We start from the raw sequence: 24,344 nt of genomic DNA, 5'->3' as shown, positions 1-24,344 counted from the left end.
TGGTTCAAAGTTACAGCAGCCTTGGAAAAAGAGACTTATGACCTGTAGTCAAATTTACAACCATTGCAACATTCCTATGGTCACATAATTGCAATTCAGGCACTTGGCAACTGGCTCGCATTTATGACTAGTTTCAATATCCTATAGTCAGATGATCATGGCTTGCAACCTTTTTTGGGCAATTTCTAGCAAAAAATATACCCATTAGGGAAACTGGATTTGTTTTATGACCACTATAAAAACTGTTATAACATCAAGTCTGATTTGACTTATGGCTGCATTGATGGAATTTCTGATTCCAATTGTGGTTGTAAGTCAATGACTATCTGTAGCTACTTGCTGCAAAGAGAGAAAATTACTTTCCCAGGATATTTAACCTCTTGCAATGCCTCTTCCTCAGCTGCCATAAACTTTTGCTAAGCAAATAAAAATGAAATTAGATGAGGTAGAGACAGTGAATTGGTTAGATAGAGAGTGGGAATCAAATTAGAAAAAAGAAATGGATGGGTTTTATAAAAATGATTCTTAATATGGACATTCACACATATAATATGATGTCCAAAAATTAATATCTATGATCCCTGGGTATGAGTAAGAATATATGTTAAACTCTTTAAGAATGCCAGGCATTTATTTTGATCACATATGTCTAACCAGAGATACTTAATTAATAGAGAAATGGTTGAATTAGTTTTTGAACAAGTGAAAATATTAAGTTAGCTGCCACCTGGAAATTTTTGAAGGACCTTGTATAGTCCGATATTTCAAGAGGACATTGACTCCTATGTATCTGAAAGCAGATTTTTTTTTAAAAAAAAATAGCAAATAGGTTTTTCATAATTCAACATGACACCTATGTTGGATGTGATCTATGTGTCTATAGAGATCCAGGTCATGGTTGTCCCGAAGATGCTTTTTCATAAGGCAATTGGACTTCATTTTGGTTTTTTTGAAGACATTCTTGAGAAGAAGAAACATTTTTGAGGAAAAAAAAGCCCAATTGCCTTTTGACAGAGCAGCTTGGGAACTATGTGACCTATCTGACATTATGCCTTTTACATGGGTTAAGAACCCTCGAAGTCCCAGTTAACATTTATAGAAATGTGCTCCTTAAATAAAGAAAAGCAGTCAACAAGATACAATTCTTTCACTTTAAAAAATGACATTGGGATCAAGGAAAGATACAACTAGTGGCAAATTGTTGAAATTATTAATTACAACTTGCTTGGGAGAATAGTAGTAGATGTCTGCACTGACCTAACATAAATGTAACTCAGAAAATTGATGTGATACTTAAGGAATGTCTTGAATCATTGTTAAATACATAACATATTTTCTTATTCAGTCTGATGCTTGATCTGCCTTGTTTAGAGTAAAAAAAAACATAAAGACTATAGTTTTGCAAAACAAATAAAATGGGATTTGCATCCACTTTGCAAGATAAAGTTAGTGAATTTAACTGAAAATGACGCAGTTTTTAAAATCATTGTTGGGGTGGGGATGTATCTTTTAACTCCACTGACCACAATATCAAATTTTAGACAGAAATGCAGAGGGATTGTTGTAAAAGAGAAAATTTCAATAATTTCTCAATAGTGTGAATCTAAGAACTTGTAAAACATATTGTTTGCCCAGATATTATCTCTGGCTACCTCTGGGGAGATGGAGAAATAACTAGAGAAGTTGAACAGCTAGACTGTATCTTAGTATAGTCTTAATATCCTGACTGCAAGTGACTGGGGTTGCATCCAGGACAGCAGGAGATGATGTAATACTATAATTAGTTGGACTTTTATAGCTACAGGATGTTATGCCCTCAATGCCAAATTACAAGTAAGTGAGATTGCACTTTGACTAGAGGTGGTAGCAGCCAAAAGAAGAATAGTGGCTATGTTAATTGTATCTTTATATGATATATTGTGGAATACAATGGGGAGAGGGTGTTTATGTTAATTGTATCTTTATATGATATATTGTGGAATACAATGGGGAAAGGGTGTTTTGCTGCCAATTAGCTTAAGGGTTAATTGGAGTTATTGTAAGCCCAAGTAAGATGATATCTAGGCAAAATACATAATCCAAACAAATACAAAATGTCTGCTATTATACATGAGGCCAAACTCGATATTGTACTACATGAAGTGAATTTAACCAGTGGAGAATCAGGAAAACATGCTAACATTACCAATATATTCAATAACCAATATAATACCAAACAATAACATAATATTGCTTGTCTGTAATGGAAGAAGCAAAATCAAGCAAAACTTTTTTTTAAATTATATGAAGGAACAATCGATTTAACAATTAAGAATCACCTAATACAACAAGACAAGATAGCAAGCAGTCAGTTATGGACACAAAACATAGAGGCATATTAGCAAATTATAATAAAAGGCATTATATTCCCTCCAACCAAAAATTGACTTTGATCAAAGGGTTGACTTTCTTGTCTGATCACTAGAGACACTCCCAATTGAATGGATGCTTCCAGCCACTGAAATATAATTCTATTATTTTTTGATCATTTCCAGCACAATCTTAGGATGTCAACACTCTAGAAATCCAAAGGGAATGAGAGCTTTGTGGACAGTTAGCTCTGAAATGAGACAGGTGAGGCTGGGTATGCTTTATTCCAGGGCACTGAAATTGGGTCCAAAGTGTTTCCCTTATGTGGGAAACATGAATATCTTTTAAATTTAATCCATGAATATCTGTTGGCCTTCTTCAAATTGTTTTCTCACTCAGAATATTTGTCATAGAGGTAGTCCTCAACTTACAATGACAATTAAGGTCAAAATTTCGGTTACTAAGCAAGACAGTTGTTAAGGGAGTTTTTATGACCTTTTTTTGCCATGATTGTTATGCGAGGCACTGCAGATTAATGGCAATAATAAATGTCATGGAATACATTTTGAATTCAAAATTACATTATAAAATGAATTTGTATAGTTAATGTAGTTCTTTATGTCTTGAAAATCCAAAGGAGTGAGGTAGCTAAACTATTTCTTTCAGTCATCTAATTATAAAAAATAAATAAATTAAATCACCTACCTTATGTCTTCTTATGCTTCTGTTTTTCCCCTAACCAGGATAAACTTAACAGTTTTTCTTCAGAGGATCCCAATCGTATATGCAATATTTTTAGCATTTAAATAAATCCCATTTTTATATATTTAAGATAAAGCATAACCAATACATATCTACAAAAGATGCTTATCTCATTCCATTCATTACTTAGAATGTTTACCAAGATAGAAGGTACAGCTAGGATTACTTCATGTCTTTTTCTTTTTTTTATAGCTGTAAAAGGCAGACTTTGAGCACTTGCAGAAATCAAGTTGAATTTTAGTGAAATACATGAGTTTCAGGATCATTTTAGTCAGCCTCAGAGGTGGTATTCAGCAGATTCTGACCAGTTCTGGAGAACCAGTAGCGGAAATTTTGAGTAGTTTGGAGAACCGGCAAATACCACGTCTGACTGGAGATTTTACAGTATCCTTCCCCTGCCATGCCCACCAAGCCATGCCCACAGAACTGGTAGTAAAAAAATTTGAATCCCACCACTGGTCAGCCTGATACTTTATGAATTGCCATTTAATAATAAACAAAGTAGACTATCAAATTTCCTATTCTCCAGATGAGTTGGACTACAAATATCATTGTTCTTAGCCTTAAATAATTAATTATCTACTTATTTTACTCAACTATATATATCTTATATACCTGAAAACTACATATTAATGCAGGCTGTTGGGTTAAGTATTAACAGAAGCATTCTGGTTTTATGTTTCTGCAATGTCAAAAATGCTTTCTTTCAGATTTAATTTCATTAGAAATTCTAGAATGGCAGTGGCTGATGTGGACTCCTTTTAAAACTGTGAACTTCAGAATAACTCCTAAACATGATATATCAGAGTTGTTTAGCATGCAGGCATCATCCAGATATTGAACTTCATTTCCATTGACTGAAGCCAGAATGGCCAATGGTGAGGGGCAATAGAGATCTTGTCCAACACTACTAGCCACATTGTACAATGTATCTCCTGAGAAAAATCCACAGTCCTGCAACAACACGCAACTAAGCAATATTGCAGTGTCAAAGTAGCAGGAATAATGGATTGAATTAAATGGGAAGATTAAATTGAAAATAGGTTTTGAGGCATATTTCTATTTGTTATCCTGACTGCCTAAGTTTGCATTTGATCAGTTGCTACTGAGTGGGGAGAGGGGGTGCCACCTAATTAACAAATTCCTGGCACCAAAAAGAAAAAATACTACTAATTAATTTATGGTACTCACAGCAACAGAATCTTATATAAGTTTTAAGGTAAAGACTTTCTTGAGCGTGACTTCAGTTCTGCTTTCAGAACAGAAGCAAATAGTATCCAATCTGGGTCAATCACCAGAAACAGAAGTTTAGTCTTCTGAGCTTTCATATTCATGCTGGAGCCAATCCAGGAAACTTTTCTCTCATCAGAATATGTCTCGTTAACATTTTGGTGAGACTGAAGTTCTCTGAGAATGGACTCCAGCACAAGTCTGAAAGCTCAAAAAACTAAACCTCTGGTCCCAGTGACCAACCCAGATTGGGTCTCGCAACATTATTTGGGACACATATATTTGCTTTCATTCATGAGGTGCCCACAGCTGGTTTGCCACTGCCTCCCTAAGGGATGTTTGATAGACTTCCCAATCAAACCTAAATTCTAATCAAGTCCAACTCTGCTTAGTTATTCTTGAGTCATCCACAATTAGTTAAGGGCTGGTGCATGAGCTGGTGAGGACTTTAAGATATTAAATATCGTTATGGACAATGTTTTTCTCAAGAAATATTGATCACACTGAGGCTATGCACTTGAATCATGTTGTCACCAGTGTATTGTGTTCATTAATATCCATCCAAGACCCAAATTTCTTTCAAATGTCCATTGACAGCTTAATAAGTAGAAAATACTCAAATATCCCGAATCTTTCCAGATATCCTCCCCTGTCCCTCAAGGTACATTGCAAAAAAAAATACAGTATTGTAAAGATAAAATAATTATGCTTTTGTAAGGTCTTTGTTGTACCAGAGGACTGAAGAGATAGTTACACAAGTTCCAGTGATACTGAGGAAGCCCTAGGACAGGAGTCCCTGAGCCCTGTCATTGAAGAAATGACTGCCATAGGAAACAACATGGTTACAAAACATGACTTCATTGCATTATTAACTGGTAATGTTATAGCTTTCTCCCCTATATTCTAATGTTGTTTTGTTATTTTTGTAGGCTACTGAACATACTTACAAATATCAGGCTATGGACAGGGATCTTTTAAAATATTAAAATCAAAATATGCTCATGGAATTAATAGAGGCATTTTTGAATGATGAAGATGCTGGAATATAGTCAGTTTATTTTAAAATCAGATGGGGAGCCTGGTGAGAGTTGGCCATAGGTATGTGGGATGCCACACTGGGTACTTGAGACCCCAGTCCTAAGGCAGCAGCCTGATACATGGCAACCAGTCCAAATCAAAGTGCCATTTCTGAGAAAGATGTCCTGTCAGCCTTTCTTCAAAGCTAAATTCATGCGGTAGAATCAGCAATATTCTGCAGTCCCACTGGTGCTGCTTTAGAGCAAACACAGGTCAAGAATGTGAGACCGCAATTATTAAAAAAGAAAGGCTATTGTAAAATGGAATGGTGAAATAAGCCTTGTTTCAAATCATTAGGCTTAGCTGCCTGACTCAGGGCTTGATTCCAGAAAAGTCTCATGGCAATTGCTGCCAAACATACTTAGTCTAAAACGTAACCATTGAAAGAAAAGGCAAGTGATGAAAATGGTAGGACTCTCTTATTTCTCAGCATTCTGAATATTTCTTTCTACAGCTTCCCTCACTCCTTGAGATGAAACTAAAAATTGCTATGGATTGGGACTTTGATATGTATGTAATGTTGAAGGCAAAGGGGCTTCATGCAGAGAACTGAAATGAGACACAGATGACTCATTTACACATTTATTTTACTGTTCTGCTTGCTCTGGCAGACGGAAATGGAGAACAATGCAATTTATTTTACAGACATTTGACAGAAAATAAACAAGTATCTTGATGCTGAACAATTGTACAATACAGCTACAACATGCATATTTATATGCTGATTTGTGCACAAATATTTACTTGATCAGCAAATGTAACAGAATTCAAAAAAGAAAGAAAGAAAGAAAGAAAGAAAGAAAGAAAGAAAGAAAGAAAGAAAGAAAGAAAGAAAGAAAGAAAGGGAAAAAAGGATAGTAAAGGAAAGGAAAAATTTGAAACATCACGTTTCCTTTTCATGATGTTAAAATGCAGCTGAGATGGAAACATTCATACAAACACATTGATAATGAATACTATTATATGTGAAATTCTATTAATGGTTTACGACAGAAGAAGGTAAGGGGTAAGCTGGTATTTCTATACAAAATGATGAAACTAAGTCATTCCTAATAAATAATGCAAGCAAGTAGTCTTGCCGTGTCTTATATGAATATTATTTTCAGCCCAGCAGCCGTCCTTAAAAGATGAATAATATGCTCAACAAAACTAGCAAAATTTTCCATTTTAAAATATGGGGCATTTATAAAGGCAGTAGCAGGGCATTTGACAAGATCTGCATGTCTTTATCTCCCACTGAAAATACATTTCTTAGTTTAAAAAAAAAATCAAAAACGAGGAGAACTTGTTGCAGTAATTTAGCAATTGACAATATAATGCTGCCATTCCTTGAAATTGAATAGTAAAGACATATTGTGGCAAAAGAAGTGATCATCATCATCATCATCATCATCAAATACTGTTGTGCTTTTTCCCCTTTCAGCATTCACAGCATTCAGAAGAAAACAATGTTAAATTCAAATAAATGGAATCCCTGATACTTGTATACGAAACAAACATCAGTTATAACATATTACCTATAAACATGAGAGCGGATTTCATCATTTAATATTTGTGTACAGTTATCTCAATGTAACAAGCAATATTTTTTTCAGGAAACTTATCCCTAAGTATTTAATCACTAGCATAATCATTACTGACTTGTATATCATGTCCGTGGGTGAGATTTGCATATTTTGCTGAGAATATAAAGAAGTGTAAGTCTCAATCTCTCATCCACATCCAGGGACTTGGGATGCAATTTTTTTTAGTGCTCTGGACTGGGTGAATAATAATAATTTTAAAAACCACCATAAGCTGCTTTTTTCCTGCCATAGGTGTGAGCAAAAGATATTTTCCATGCAGGTATGGCAGTTTTTCACCTAGCTGCACCAGACCCTTCCTAATCAGTTTTGAGGATAAGAGCAGTGGTTTTTTTGAGCAGCATTTATGTCTGGGAGTACATTTTGTGGAATAAATTTTTGTCCTACCCTATTACTGTAAATCCAATGTCAGGATTTCCCTTCTATGTGGATGAGCAATAAACTGAATTATAAAGGGCACCAGGTTGAGGAGGAACTGCATAATCCACAGTTGTTTTTCTATCTTCTACTATGTAGTAGCAAGAAATAAGCTGGGGAACTTGACCAATCCAGTACTGCAGCTCTCAACAACCCAAGCCAACCTGGCCTCGTGAGAGTTGCTGGGGATTGTATCAGCAACATCTGAAGGATCACTGATTTCTACTTTGCACAACTATGGTTGTTACTGAGAAATGAGCTAGACTGACAGTTTGAGAAGCCTGTCAATAGAACGGTGGAATGTGAAGAATGGGGAAACTGCTTTTACCTTTTTTTTTAGAGTAGAAGGGAAATGCTTAAGACCAGATTGTAAATATTTTTATTATACTTAATTTTTGTTTCCCTTCCTTGAAAATTTGCTATGAAGTGGACATATCTATTTATTCACATAAACATAATACATATGATACTTTTATTTGTTCTTTCTTTTGACCATTGACTTCAGCTGAACTTGGCTAGAAGAATGAACCTGAATGGCCAAGCATATACCACTGTAATTAATTAATATTTTTGAAAGGGTGGTTTCAATTATAACTGATATGTAAGAGGATTGGAATGAAAAAATAATAATATTGCTCTTTACTACAATAATTAACAAGCAAATATATTTAAAAAATTAAACATGTTACGCATACTCACAAGAATTCTATTTTTCTTTCTGCTTTTTTTCATACTGGCTTTGGCTCAGCAATTTCCTCAAGACATTTAGTGGATCAAATATTTTACAGAATTACAGCATAATTAAACAAGAAAAACAGATATCCATCCATCATAGCTGAATACTACTACAATCACTTCCTGTGATAAATATCCTATACTTTAAAAGGAAGAAAACATTCTATTCTTTTTTTCCCTCAGCTTAATGTGGCTTGCTTTTGAAATAAAAATGAAAAATGAACCTTGGTGAATTAAGATATTTGCTACACATGTGATTGATTCATTGACTGATTGATTATGGAACACAAATATCCAAATCGATCAAAAGTTTTCTGGGTGAATATGTTGAGAATTTTCTATTTTAGACAATAGGGAATGAAAAATGTTAGGGTTTGCTAGTTAGTTGGTTACTTGGTTGGTTAGCTAGCTAGCTAGCTCGTATAGAGTGGGACAAATTTGGATTCAATCCCTCCACAGGATTCTATCCATTTAATAACTTTGGGCTCATCATTAATGTATTTCATAAGCTTGCGATTGTGAAAATAAAACAATTAAGTCAACAATCTATATTTTCTTAGTGGCTTGGGTGCCATTCTGTATCATCGGGCCAAATTACTTTTTTTTTTTTTTTGCTGGGGTGGGGAAACTAGACAATTTCAGCAATTCTAGCCATTCTGGCCAAAAAAAAAGAACTGAAAATTTAAATTCAGCAGATAGGAAAGTCATAGATCCTGTATTTCTGCCTTAAAATCAGTCACTGTTTTAATTAGGTGCTAGTTCTAACACTTGCTTTAGAATGAAAGCACATGGCATTTAGTAGCAGTTTCTCTACAGAATGAAAGAAGCATCTTTTATTTTACCACTATTATAAGAGCAATTCATAAATTTTCATTTTTTTCCTAAGCAGATTATCAGCTTTCAGTAACAGCAGTTGAATTACTTTGCAAACATATTTGAAATAAGATTTTAAAAACTATATTTTCAGTAGCAGATGTTTTTGAAACAATAGTTGAACTGACTTGGTGTGGGAAACAGATTACAATATTTCAGTGCATCTAAAGAAATACATGAGTTTCTTTTTTTGATCTATAAGATAGCAACTTAAAATGTCCATGTTATGTGATACAACATCAGGACCATAAAGATAAAGATATTTATCATTCAATCAGAGAAACACAACTTTTCATTTTTGGACTTTAGATTTTTAGATCTCAGAAGTTATGGTAGCTCCTAAGAGTTTTCTTTGAGTAGACATTATGAAGGAAATCATGATTTCATTGAAATTACTGAGCAAGCTGCTTTAATCTAAGGCTAATATTTCATTTAGCCTTTATTTTTGACTGTTATACAACTGTCTAAATAAAGGCAGAAACTGTATGTGGGACATAAACAAACAAATAAACTGGAATAATAAAACAACATCTCTAAAAAGTATTAGCTAGCATTTGCTCTCCATTAATGGGAATATCTAACTGTGAAAGAAAAAAAAACAAATAAAGGAGCTTTATGAAAAAAAAAATGAATTAGATCATGTGGATTGCCATGCAATTAAGGCAAATCTTATGCAAAATTAAAACTAATTTGATTTTCATGAAGAACTAATAAATCCTTTGAGACTTAATGACCAGACATGGGCTGCTTTAGAAACGACATTTAGCCCCAGTATTTAAATTAATGAAATATGAATCTGAAGATATATAATTTAACAGAAAAAGGAAATCTTAAGAGGAACTCAAAACAACATCTTTTTTGAAACAGATAATATCCTGTGCTTAATATTTGGTCCAAAGTGTGAAATATAAGTTTACAGTTGTGGAACTGTATTTAGGAGAAGTAAAATTCATGACCTGTACAGTATATTTTCTCCACTAAAAGCGTTTTTGGTGCAAATAACAAAATAAAAATTGTGTTTTAAAAAAGTTTAGGGAAAATTTGGAGTTTTGTTTATCTATACAAAAAATCAGCAATAGATGTTTTTCCTCAGTGCTTCATGTGCTTTAAAAACATTCTTTTAACTGGAAAGAAGAACACGGGTTGGCACTTTGCAAAGCCATGTGTGGGCCTTTCGTATCATGCATTGTTTAAACATAAAAAGAGCTTTGGATTGGTCATTCTCAGAAAGTAACATGGGTGGAGGGCTATATTTTATTTGAAAATGTGTCACTTGCCTATTGTCATTAGGGAAAATTGATATATAATTCTAAAGAGATCTAATTGAGCCACAGAAGATATCTTCTCATTTGCATAATGTGGTTTATTATGTTATTTGTTCGATTTATATCCTTTTGTTTCTCCTAGAGTTACACAGGGATCTGTCTTTACTTCATCCCACAAGAGAACACTGCATAGTTGTAAGCTGGACTTAGAGAAAATGACAGACCTAAGTGAGTTTTACTAGCTGATAGTTCTTCTATTTCCCACTCTGAATTCCTACAAGTTCCTAAAATTCCAATTTTGCTCCCTGGCCCTACAGAATAAGTGTAACTGAGAAATATGTAAAGTTTTTTTTAAAAATGTAATGCAGTTAAAATGCTGTTTAAACCTACTGAATTTTGTGATTTTAAAATAATTAATGAATTAGATCTTTATTAGCAAAATTAGTTATAGAAATCTGAAAAAAAAGATTGACTAGAGTGCTTGGATGGGAGAGAGATCATGAAGATGAACAATGGAGGTTTCAAAATATTCCATTTTCTGTGTGTTAATTGCTATAATTACATGGAAATGGTGATAATTATGTGTGAACCTTAATAATCTCCTCTGAAATATACATTTTCTGACTTCTCATATGTGACAATTCTTTGATTCATGAAATGATATTGGTACAGCATTCTGAAACCAAATAGTAACTAAATTGGGATGAAAAATGACGTGCAAATGACACACTACTGTTAAAGAAAACAGCAGATATACAATAACAAGAAATCTACAGATAGTAAGATTTTAACAATAGTGCAACATTACAACATTGTTAAAGTCTTAGGATAAAATAATCAATTTTCATGTCATTTGGCACATTTTATTACCATAAAAATAATTGTATTTCTTGTAATTTTTTTTGTTTGCTTTCAATTTGGCAGGTATAACAAAAATTCAATTCCTGGTCATTAAATCTTGCCCAGTCTTAAGAATTTTTTTCCAAGAAGCTGCAAGTGCATCCACAACATCTATGCAAATAAAAATACCTGAAGCTATGGTTCACTTCATAAAGAAATTTAAAAACACTGCAATTTGCTTAAACAAATATCATACATTGGATGTGGATTTAAAGAGAAAACAAGATAAGTAAGATGCTCTAAGAATAAGCTGCAATTCTGCAACATAAATCTATACAAATCCTCCAGGCAGTGGACTTGAAAGAAGTATCTGCCCCAAGAAACTTTCTTTTACAAATCCTTGATAACTGGACATGTTCCAGCAAATCCAAATTATTTACAAAATGTGCATTTTGCAGAATCAAAGCACCTTATTTCACACTATTATTAACATATGAATCAACATTTCATTCTTTCATGTGCAAATTCTGAAATTCAAAAGGAAAAAATAAAAGTTAATTAAAATTATTTACAACCATAAATGAAAGTATTAACAGTGTTAAGCATTGCAGAAGATCATATCTGAAAAGAGCATTTTATTTTACTCAGTTCTTGTTGCATTTTTCCTGATTTATCTTTTGTTAGAAAAAAAGTTTGCTTTTAAATTAAATTGTACTTAAACTAAGCAACTCTTCATGCCATGCAAAAATATTTTATTTACTTTCAAGGCATCCCTTCCCTTCCCTTCATAGGCATTGCTAATTCCAGTTTTAAGAAATAAGTTTTGTCATTATTGCTGTCCTAATTAGTCACATGCTGGTTTCTCTGGTGGGACAGTAACCAGGATCACTAGGATTTGTATGGATTTCTGGGGAAAACAAATGGTTTTCCATTTTGTGACCTTCTTGATTATTGTCCCCTGTTATTTCCCTTCCAACATGGTAAATGTCTTGAGTGCAATTATGACCCAAATGTTTGGGTGAAGAAGAACTGACTTCAGAATCTTCTGTTACATAGTTCCCATCCTTAAGTTTATCCCCAAAGCAGTTTGCTTTGATATCCAACTGCCTGTTGTGCCTTATACCAGGGATTTCCAAGAAGTCTTCTTCTTCACCAGTGTCTATTTCAGTGAAACTTCTCTCTTTGGGTGGGAAAGAAAAACGTTTCTGCTTGGGGAACAAAGGGCATGCTTGCTTAGAAGCTCCAGAAGAATCTGCACCCAGCAGGGGTCTTTCTCCCTGTGGTGAATTCTCTTCTAAGAGGATAGTGCTGATATGCTGAGGGGTATATTGTAGGAAGCCTCCTGTTGCCAACACTGGCAATGGCCTTGTGGTGCTTGGTGGGGTTTGTGGAGCACCACCCCTGTTTTCCTTAAAATTAACTTTAAGGGACCTTGATTTTAGAGGGTTGCTTCCCCTGAAAGAACTTTTGGGACTCTCCATGGCATTGTCAAAGTGAAAGTGACCATGAAGGAGAGGATGAGGACAGCTCTCAGAGCTCATCATTGTATTCACTGAGGAGTAATCAAAGCAGGTATCCCTGGGAGCAAATATTTTATCTTTCATAAATGGTAAAAGCTGGGAATCTTTTGCTGTTTGGTCTTCTAAGTGGGAAAACTCAATGGGAAATCTTAGTTGCAAATGAGAACTGGAATATGGAGGAAGAGGTGACCGCTCCGTCTCTGTGAAATCAGTGGCGCAGCTGGCAAAGCTGTCAATGCTAGAAGTGCTTCTCATATCAGGAATGACTTCTTTGGGTCCTGTTATAGATGCATCTCCTTGTCCAGTAACTTCTTCCATTTCTATCTCCTCCTCATAGAGGGGAGGTTTCACTGAAGGGCCTTGGTAGGTGGAATTCAGATTAGGCTGAGACTGAGTTTTTGTAATTTCATTATATAATATTTCAAGTTTCTGAGCACTCAAGTGTTGAGGACTGGAGGTTGCTGCTGTGTTGTTTAGCTGTTCATGTGAATCTTGCTGGCTCACTTCCTGGTACTTGTTCTCCAAGGATTTATTAGAACTTGTCTCAGACATGGTCCTTCTGGCCCATTTCCAATGGCTTGGAGACAAGTGGTTGTCATCGGGAGTTTCCTTTGAATTGGCTGCTTCCTCAGTTTTATCAGTATCAACAGCTACATCAATCAGTTCCATACTGCGAGCAAAGACATCTTTTAAATTCATTGAGACAATGCTTCCATTTCTCTTCGCTCGTTCAAGCGCCTCCCTTCTTTTAATAGCTTTCTCCTGCCGCTTTTGTTCCTTGTAGAACTCTGAGAAGTTGTTTACTATGATGGGAATGGGGAGGGCTATTACTAGCACTCCAGCAATGCAACACAATCCACCAACTATTTTACCTAGTAAAGTTTTGGGATAAATGTCACCATAACCTACTGTGGTCATGGTGATGGTAGCCCACCAGAATGATGCAGGAATACTTGTAAACTTTGTAGCATCTTCATCTTTTTCAGCAAAAAACACGAGACTGGAAAATATCATAATTCCCATAGCTAAAAACAGTATCAATAAACCCAATTCATTATAACTCCTTCGTAAGGTAAATCCTAAAGATTGAAGTCCAGTTGAATGTCTAGCAAGTTTAAGGATCCGCAGTATCCTCATGATACGGAATATCTGAACTACACGGCGGACGTTTTGAAACTGCAGCACACTTCTGTTGGACTCTGTGAGGAAAATAGTGACATAATAGGGCAAAATGGCTAGCAAATCAATCACGTTTAATGGACCTTTGAAGAACTTCCATTTGTTTGGAGAGGACAGAAAACGCAAAAGGTACTCCATAGTGAACCATGCTATACACACTGCTTCAACATGTGCAAGCTGAGGATTGTCATTTAGTTGTCCAAATTCATCAATTACTTGAAGCTCAGGTAGAGTGTTGAGTGACAAAGCAATGGTGGATAGTACAATGAACAATATGGATACAATGGCCAAAATCTGTTAAAAAGAAAGATAAATAAGAAAACTGTGGTTAACAAATAACAAATAATGCTTACATTTCAACCAAAAAAATAGCACAATAACAGAATTACAGGCTGTTGTTCTTGACTTACTGCAGTAAGATATGCTGGTTTATTGCCAGTACCCCTAACTAATTCATCTGAAGTGCTGGTCCACAGTAATAGTTCCACTGAAAACCTAATTTATATGACAATGCTATCCTAAATAATTTCAAAGGGAATATTTGGGAATAAGATACATTAATACAACTCAAATTATTCCAGATGCTTAATTAAATTATACAGTTCAGCATTTTTTTCAATCAGCTGCTTTCTAAGAATAGCACATTAGACCACAACTCTCAATTCATAGACAGATGAGATTCTTTTCCTAATTGTTATCCTAAATTAAGTGCCCAGTAAATGTTTGATGTAACAAAAGAAGCAAATTGAATTTGTTCTGTTAAATGCATACTGGATATATCTTTAATTACAAAAATACTAACTAAGCTTCATCTTTCAAAAGCAAGTTGAGAGTCAGTTTCCAGGGAAGCCTGCAAATTTGTTTTGTGTACATGGCTACATTGACCAGAGGGGGAAGTATAAGATGTCAAAGAAATCGCTTTAATGAAGGCTGGTTATAATCTACTATGACTTCTGCATCATTTTAATATAATCTTAATAGGAATATTAAAAGATACAACTTTCTTAAATAGAAAAAAATGCCACAAACCAAAATTAACATGATAATTATTATTTTAGAGAGACTGACTTTTTTAGGAATTGCCATCTAAATGTTGTTGGCTGCACTTCTAATTTTAAAACGTTTAACTTAACATGAAAAGTAATGACAAATCTGTAAGATGCAAAGTTCATTATTAATGCTAAAAAGAAAAACAGAGATATTTGATTGAGCTGTCCACAATTGTGGTGCTGAATATTCCCATGGACTTAATCTTAGTACTTCGTGGTACTTACAGTTTAGCAAATGCTGTATATGATTTTATGAAGTTATGTTTTTAATAACTTCATTAAAAACTACATCAGTAATCTTGTTTAAAAGTAAGAAGAGATTTATGAATGAGCTGTCTCCAGGTAAAATACGAAAATAAGCTCAGATGAATGCAATATATATAGATTGCAACATTATGTGTTACTTAATAACATAAAAATGGAATATTAACAGGTTGGGATCTTTTGCATTTTCTACTTTAACTTTTGATAAAATGTCGTTAAATTAGACTATTTATTTATTTATTTATTTATTGCTGGTGAGCCTATCCCATCTATATTAACGTTGTATCTTCTATGGAGCTGCCAGCGTCTCTCAGCCCAATGAAGGGGAAGACAAACTATGTATCCTGCTTTGATCTCCACTACAAATATACTTCTAATAAATGAATGTATAGATACATAAATCTTATAGAGTCCTTTAAAACAGATTAATTACCAGATAAAAACTTTAAGATCACCTAACCTTTAAGTACTGTAAGTACTGAAGTAAGTACTGAAGCTTTTGCAGATCTGAGAAGACATTGTACATTAATAGAATGAAACACACACACACACACACAAAATTTTATGGAAACTTAGGAATAATTATTCTAAAAACCTTATTGAGTATGATGCAAAATATCCATATTATCTAGAATAATTATTGTATGGTCCAACATCTGCACCAACATGTATATTTCAAAATAGGTTAAAAATTTACTGCATCCTTACCACTAAAAACACTGGCGTTCAAGTATTATTAATTGGGCCTTATTTTTACCACTTGAATCAGAATTTGCATGCTTCTAGTTTTACATTTCCAGTGTAGTTCAAGGCATCATAAACCAAAGTTATTTTTTTAAAAAAAATTCTAACTATTGTAAGTTTGACAAAAGCATAATAATATAACATGGGCACAAAAGTGGAACTTCTCCTATTACAATAGCTATCATTATCTGTCATCAGGCTTTCTTATTCAATGACATATTGAATATATGATGGCTTTAAACTATCATTACTTTTCAGATTTACCCTTGGCTGATTCCTTAGTTGCCTGGCAATACTAAGGCTGATTTCAAAGCCTCATTTCACTGTAAAAAGCCTACATTCTATGCACATACACAGAAGAATGAAGACAATATGATTCATTCAAAGGTAGGATTGAATAGATTGAATATCTGTATATTTGCAGTGGTAAACCATGAATAATTAGTTTCTAAAACTATTGGTTATGAGACATAGAAAAATGCTTTAGAAAAACTGTGGGAAAAATCTTGTTGCATGCAATGAAGCTCTTGTTAGCAAATGTGCCATGTCGTTTAAGTCTGGAATACAAAAATATATGAAAACGACTCAATTGCACATAGAAAACCAATACGTTAGAACCAGTTATGCCATTTTCATGGTGCACTTTTTGAAAATAATGTAATCTTCTTCCAGTATTATTTGTTACCATACAAAAATGATGTCACTCTCTTAGTAGAATTCTCATGAATTACTTTGAAGCCTTTCCCATTTTAACCAGAAGATGTCTCTACTATACCATCCTGGTATTCATGACAGCAGCTGGCCTTGGAAAAATAGCAATTATAATAATGCATCTCTTTCTCTCTTCTCCCCAGGAAAAAATGTTTTCCTTAAAAAAAGCAAATTGCAAGTTTCCTAGCTGCTACCATGAACGAAACATGAAATCTGAATACCAAGCACTTAGAAATTGTATAGATGTACATACTAATGATGTTGTTTTAGTGCCCTCTCTTTTGTTTTAACACCAGCCTATCAATCCTTGCCTTTGCTCAAAGGATTCTTTGTTGAATTCTGTGTCAGAGTCCCACATCTCTAATAATTTCAAAATACTTTGTTTCAGAAATATCTCTTACTGTTTCCCATCCCCTGCAAATCTAAATATTCCATGACTAATTGCAGATGATAATGAACTGGCAGAAATAGTCAACACCCCAGAAGACAAGCTCGGGATCCAAAAAGATCTTCACAGACTTGAACAATGGTCCATATCCAATAACACTACATTTAATTTGGAGAAAAGCAAGGTTTTACACCTAGGCAGGAAAAAACAAAGAGGTTAGATGAAACCGGGCCACTGTAAGAGGGACCTTGGAGTCCAGTGGAAGATCACTTAAGCATAAGCCAGCAGTGTGCGGTGGCAGCCAAAACAGCTAATATAATGCATGGTTGTATAAACAGAGGCATGAAATCAAAACCATGTGAAGTAGTACCACTTTATAAATCCTAAGTAAGACCACACCTGAATCCTGCATTAACTTTTGGTCACCACATTACAAAAAAGATGTTGAAACTTTGGAAAAAGTGCAAAAAAAGAGAAACTAAGGGCCTATTTGAAATGGTATGGGGTTTCCTGCTTGAGCAGGGGTTGGACTAGAAGACCTTTAAGGTCCCTTCCAGCTTTATTCTGATTGAAGTGTCTGCATAGGAAAATGTAACATGAATAATGCACACTACAACCTCATGTTTGAAAATAATATGTTTTAGCATAAGTCTAATTTTCTAAACACTTTGATGAGTTGCCTATTTACCATCTTAAAAGTATTAGGTGTTATTTAAGATGATAAATTTGAAAAGTTGCCTACTGAGTTTTGGTAGTTTCAACTCTGAACAAAAGTAAGATTAATCAAAAGTTTAAGAGCTTAAAGAACATTAAATAAACAACAAAAAAACCTAAATAAAATTTTGATCTAATAAAGTTACAAATGGATTAAGAGTCCAGCTAAATTTGGAATATTGTCTTTTACTATGAGATTTTGGAATTAATATAAACAATTAATAGCTTCTTGTGAGATTATTAGAATTATAATCTCTGTAAACCACTTAGAGAGGGCTGTAAAGCACTATAAAGCACTATATAAGTCTAAGTGCTATTGCTATTATTTTCGCTATCTTGGCTCAATAACAAAGATAAGCATATTTATGATTTTAGAAAATGGACACTAGATGGAACTAAAGGGAAAACAATAGAAGCTTCTTTGTAGTGTCAGTTACTGTATAATTGTACAAGGGGCTTACAAAATGACATATAATGTCGTAACTTTGGAAGTATTAAAGGACACCTTTTGAAAATGGACCCAGACATTGATAACTACCATTATCATCAGTGTCAGGAATGATGTCTGATAGATAACATCCAGAAGATGTTAATGAGGAAATGACAGATGAGGAGCAAATTTTGTTTGACAGAAGAAAAAAAAAGGTTTCTAAAGTGGAATTACAAATGACAGGCCAAGAGAATGATTTGGAAAATGATACTTTATTGGATATTCTGGCTAAAATTTTAAAAATTAAAAGGGAAATACAAATGGCAAACCTGGAATTAATGAAAATATTGTCTATTGAATATATAAAAGAGACTTGTTAAACCCTTGAAGAATTGTGCAGAAGAGTGAAATTAATACTACAGCAATATTTAAATTAGGTAAATACTGCAACTATTAGAAGTAAAGGAATGAATATAAAGTTGGTTTATTTGATCAAGGTTAAAATAAGACATTTATCTGTAAAGTTCTGACAAAAATTGCAGACTTTTTACTGATACTAGGATTAAAAATTAGAGGTTTTATAAATTTGCTTATAGATAAGGGATGGGATAAGGATGAAGATATATCTGCAACTTTATAGGGGAGATAGAGGTATTAATTTGTATACTTATAATGAAGGTGGGAAGTAACATTTTTCTTTTTATCATATTCTTTCTTCTGTTTTTTCTTTCTTTCTTACACTGTTTTTCTTATTACTCTTTTCCTCTTTTTTAATTTTCGTATGTATTCATTTTTACTACAGCAATGTAAATACTTCATAAAAAAATATAAACTAAAGAAAACAAGCTTGTATTTCTGTTGCTATCCTGATTCCCAGTAAAATTCCTTCCTCCCCCCTTCCTTCCTTCTTTCCTTCCTTCCTCCCTCCCTCCCTCCCTCCCCCTTTTCTTCTCCCTCCCTCCATCCCCTCCCTCCCTGCTCTATTTTCTGTCTTAAGAACCTGACAGAAGTTGTTGGCTGACATCCCTGCATGGTTATTATAATAGGCCCTTTGCATATGACTTTGATTCTTCTATCCTTATAAACATAAAATATAATAAGAAACTGTGACTGTCACTAAAGACTCACCTGATTTTGAGCAGTTGAATTTCATTTGCATTTTTCTACTTCTTATCATTATAGGCACACACACAAAATCTCTTTTTAGACTAAACTATGCACTTGTCAAGTGATAGATGCTGCAGGATGCTCAGCTAAGCTAGTCTGATGTATTCTGTCTTCTTTGAGTAACTTGTGGAAAACAGACACCTGGAATAAAGTTAAATGTTTTTGCTTATTTGCAAAGGTAAAGATAAAGGTTTCTCTTCCAGTTGTGTCTGACTCTTGGGCGTGGTGTTCATCTCCATTTCTTGGCTGAGGGAGCCAGCATTGTCTGAACACATTTTCTGTGGTCCTGTGGCCAGCATGACTATATGCCAAAGACACACAGAATACTGTTACCTTCCCACCAAAGTGGTACCCATTAATCTACTTGCATTTGCATGTTTTCAAATTGCTAAGTGGGCAGGAGCTGGGGCAAAGGTGCTTGGGTTTTGAACCTGGGCTCTCAGCTTTCCAGTTGACAACTCAGTATCTTTAACTGCTGAGCATGGAAATAACCTGCAGTGGACCTGAAATGACACTCTGTAATGATAAAGCCCTTAACCATAGACCCAGCTTTAAACATTCTAATAAATGAAGGACAGAATGGTAAATCTTTCAATTCACAATTTTTACTGGCTTGCATCATGCCTTCCTAAATGTTGCTAACACTGACAAGTTGCAGTTTGTGTGTCCAATGGTGAGGGATTCTGGAAGATGTAATCAATTCCTGAACTACAACTTTGAGTGTGCCAGGTTCCCTAGCCATACACGCTAGTCAACTTCCTATTGCTACTTTTTTCCAACCAGCTTCTCTTACTTTTGATATACATCACATAAAGGTCTCAGATGTCCCTCATTATGTATTATGGCATAAGCTTTCAATAATTTTTTTTTCAAATTTATCAACTTTAAGATATGTAGACTTCAAGAATACCACAGTCAGCATGTTACAAAAAAACTGAGCTCAATGACATCTACGTCATTACAATTACACTTTACAACTGGATTGTATTCAGCAGTTATTTATATCTGAATAGAATTTAAGCTTCAGTGACTTCAGTGGAATTTGTTCATAGGTAAGTCAACAAGGGAAAGAAAAATCTTTTAGTACATTGGCTTTTACAATTCAGTAAGCTTTTAATTTAAAAAGAAACATGCAGTCCCGAACTGTGAAAATAAATTCATCACATAAAACAATCAATAGAAATGTCGATGAAATGAAAATGCTTAATAAAAATTTTTATGGTAGGGTGAAGTCTATAGACCAATTAAAATAAGCTGGTCTCTAAGCATTCTTTCTTTCTGGGATAGGTCTTATAAAGTATCAAGTAATGAATGAGAAACCATCATTTTCATTTCATCCCTGAGTTCTACTTTTCTTTAGCCCAGAAGTGTTATTAGGGAAACATGATAAGGGATGAATCAACTGTTTGATAATTGCTTTGCAACACTAGTGCAAGACAGAAAAAAAGTCCTGCTCACTACTACGTGAACATGAAAAAGTCTGTCAAATGATGGAAGCAACAGGATTTTTTCAAACCAGCAGCTGAATCATTCCCTGCATTTTGTTTTAAGGCATATTCTGAGAGTGACTTTATTTAAAGTATTTAAAGTATTAAAGTATTTCTTTAAATTATTCTAAAGTGCCTGTAGACCAGACAAGGAATAATGGATGGAAGCTGAACAAGGAGAGATTTAACCTGGAAAAAAGGAGAAACTTTCTGACAGTGAGAACAATCAACCAATGGAATAACTTGCCCTCAGAAGTTGTGGGAACGCCATTACTTGAGACCTTCAAGAAGAGATTGGACTGCAATTTGTCAGAAATGGTGTAGGGTCTCCTGCTTGGGCGGGGGGTTGGACTAGATGACCTATAAGGTCCCTTCCAACTCTGATTATCTGTTATCTGTTAAAGTTCTAGTATCTATTGATTAATTATGTTTCTCATGCATTCAAATAAAGTCCCCTCGGTTTCGTTTTTGATAGCAGTAACCCTGCAGGATCTACTACTTTATATGGAGTGCCCCTTTGGGGGCGGGGGGGAAACAATTTATTATAATCTTTAACAGAACATTTCTGAAGCACTGTGATAAAACTATACACATTATACAAGCTGGAGAAGAATACTTCCCAAAGAAAGCTTTACTATTTATCTGTTGTTCTGAAGTATAATAATTTAAAGGTTGAATGAGAGTTTGTGAAAACAAACCTGATCCCAAATAAAAATGATGTTAACTATTTAGAAATTTCTTCCCTTTGAAAATGCCCAATTAGACATGAAAGGGATAAGAAAAAGATGATTTTTAGGAAAAACGATTAAAGAACAGAAAAGGAGGTCTGCTAAATTGGTCTAAGATAGTGGTAGCTAACCTTTTTGGGCTTCTGTGCAAAAAATTGTGTGCATGCTTGCATGCTCGCACTCACATGCCAGCACCCAGAAGGCAACGTGCCCCCCCCTACGCATACGTGCACAATCCCCACCCACCCCGCTGCCCCCTTACCTGCACTGTACCTCACAGCTGATTTTTGGCTGGTTTGAGGCCTTTTTCGGCTTCCCAGAGGTTTGAGGAAGGCTTCTGCAGGCCAAAAACTAGGCCTGTTTCATCACTTCCAGTATTTCCAGAAAAACAGGAAGTGATGAAACGGGCCTAGTTTTCAGCCTGCAGAAGCCTTCCTCAAGCCTCTGGGAGGCCGAAAAAGACATGCCAGCACAAATGGTGGGGGGATAGGGGAGAAGGCTGAATCAAAGTCAATCTAGAAGTTCACGGCCACCATGGGAAATATGGATTTAATCAATGGTCCAATTTACAGTTTGTGGAGGGGGGAGGGACAGAGGGAGAAGGACATTAGATCTTGACAGTGGTGATATGAACTGAAGGTGGAAGATATTGTTACCAGTCCCTTGTCATGTTTACTGTTCGGTGCACTCGGAGTTTTCAGTAGTTGCAGGAAGGAAAGACCAATTTATCCATTCCAGGTGCCAGACAGAGTACCAGAGGGAACATGGAGCAGACCTGAAATTCTATAACAAAGTTTTAGCTTGACTGAGGCCTTGGAATGATGACAGCTTTGGATAAGATTGTGTCTGGGTGGATTCTCTGAGTGCATGGATCCCAGAGGACCTCTTTGTTCTTTTAGGAATTCAAAGATGAAACAGCACAAGAGATGTCTAGATTCTAGAGAAGGGCTGTCAAACTCCTGGTCCATTGGCCAGATGAATCATGTGCTGGCCAGGCCCACATCCAGTTTAGTGAATGATGCTGCTGTGATGATGTTAATTTGACACCCCTGCTCTAGACGAGCATTACCAGAGGAAGCAAAGAGTGAATCTGACAATGCACAATGTCATTCAGATTTCCTTGGAACTAAACTCTAGCTATGAAGGTCCTATGTAATTGACTGAAGCACGGTCTTTCTTGGTTTCTGAAAAGAGTTTGAAACTGTTACCCCGTAAGCAAATGGACAGGGTCTTTGAAGTTTTGAGTGGAGTGAAGCCATCTGTCTTTTAGTTTGATGATCCTTTAATCGGTGAAGCCTTCTAGGACATAACATGGAGCCTCTGTTATTTTAAATTATTTGTTGTCTTAGGTCTTTTATATGTCTATGGAGATTTGATGGCTTTTCTATGGCTTTTATACAGTGATTTTATGCATGAGTTTTGTTAGCTGCCTAGAGTTCTTAGGTTTATTTTATGTTATTTATTTAATTGTATCCTGCCCTTTTTATTTTTATAAATAACTTAAAGTGGCAAACATATCCTCAACAACAACCTTGTCATGTGGGTTGGACTGAGAGAGAGTAACTGGTCCAAAGTCACTCAGCTGGCTTTCCTGGCTAAGGTACTTGAACTCATGGTCTTCTGCTTGCTAGCCTGGTGCCTTAATCACTAGACCAAACTGGTTCTAACCTGGCTCCAAACTGGTTAAGATAGGTGGCCATGTCCACTTTTAAAAATAAATAGTCTTTAAAAAAACGAACTCTCTACTGCCATCCATCTCTATTCAGATTGTTCAACCTGGTTTTGTTAGTCTTAAATTCCCTGTTTCTTATCATTCTACAAATCTGATATCTATTACTTAAATTGTTGCCTTTATTGTTTTTCACTATCCATTTTTATTGATTTTATTTATGTTGATGTTTTTCTTACTTTGTAGGTTGGTATGAAAAACAAAGAAAGGAAATCAATAAATGCTGAATAGGGATGATTCTTATAAAAAGAAGAACGAAATATTTGAAAACCAACCCACAACCTCAGAGAACAAACCTTCACTTTGATAGGAATCATTTTCATCTCCATCTAAATAATATTAGACCAGCACATACCTATCTAGGCAGTCTATTAATTCTGAAGCCCTTATTGTATCTCAGAGATCTGTCTTCATCAAGTAGGAGAACTGAGGGTTTCTGATTGTGTGGAGAAAGAATAATAATAAAAAAAAAATTTTATGTTGCTTTTTTATTTCCTGAATTTTTTCTTCAAGCTGCTTTTATTCCACTTCATTTTTTTTCGAACATGGATCAGTATAGTAAAAAAAAATAGTATTTACCTTTCATTCAGATGTTATTTAAAAATTCTGGGACTTGATAATTGTTTTCAATTAAATACGTAGATGACTGTGCTTAAAATGATATGTCATGCTTCCCTTCCTCTTGCTTGCTCTCACTCCTCACATGTACACGCATCCCAGGAAGGCAATAAAAACTAAACTTAACCAAAATTCTAGTGTGTTAACATAAAAATTCATTTTTTTTTGCAGACTACAGACAAACTGGAAAGAGCTATCTTGTGCAAACACAGAGCAACACCAGCATAAATCACGCCTTGACTCTGAATAATTAGATGGGCTGAGTAGGTATAGTTCAGGTAATGCGTATATATATATTGTTTTGCAATGGGATAACGGCTAATCGTGCAGCAAGACTTCTCTCTCTCTCTTTATCTTCTCCCGTTTTATTGCATTATGCTACTGCATTTATTTTACTTCAGGTCTGTGTGGTTTCTGCATACTCTACATTACATTTCCTAATAGGATGTTACTGTAAATCAGGGGTGTCAAACTGGATTTCTTCA

General features: G+C 34.8%; 1 protein-coding gene across 7 annotated transcripts in view; it reads right to left on the bottom strand.

Annotated features, from left to right (window-relative positions):
* Window positions 1-5,986: 5,986 nt before the first annotated feature.
* The window catches only part of KCNB2 (potassium voltage-gated channel subfamily B member 2), a 182,884-nt gene continuing 164,526 nt past the window's right edge, over window positions 5,987-24,344 (bottom strand). For all 7 annotated transcript variants that reach the window (XM_087931384.1, XM_087931381.1, XM_026705889.2 and 4 more), the window contains one exon: window positions 5,987-14,124. In XM_087931384.1, coding sequence (XP_087787510.1) covers window positions 11,980-14,124 — 2,145 coding nt within the window. In that variant the 3' untranslated portion in view covers window positions 5,987-11,979. The remainder of the gene's footprint in view (window positions 14,125-24,344) is intronic.

The sequence above is a fragment of the Pseudonaja textilis genome, chromosome 3 (assembly GCF_049901715.1).
Source record: "Pseudonaja textilis isolate UNSWEBS1 chromosome 3, rPseTex1.2, whole genome shotgun sequence".
NCBI lineage: Eukaryota > Metazoa > Chordata > Lepidosauria > Squamata > Elapidae > Pseudonaja > Pseudonaja textilis.
Note: the sequence above shows the minus strand (reverse complement) of the source record. Positions and strands in the feature narration are given on the sequence as shown.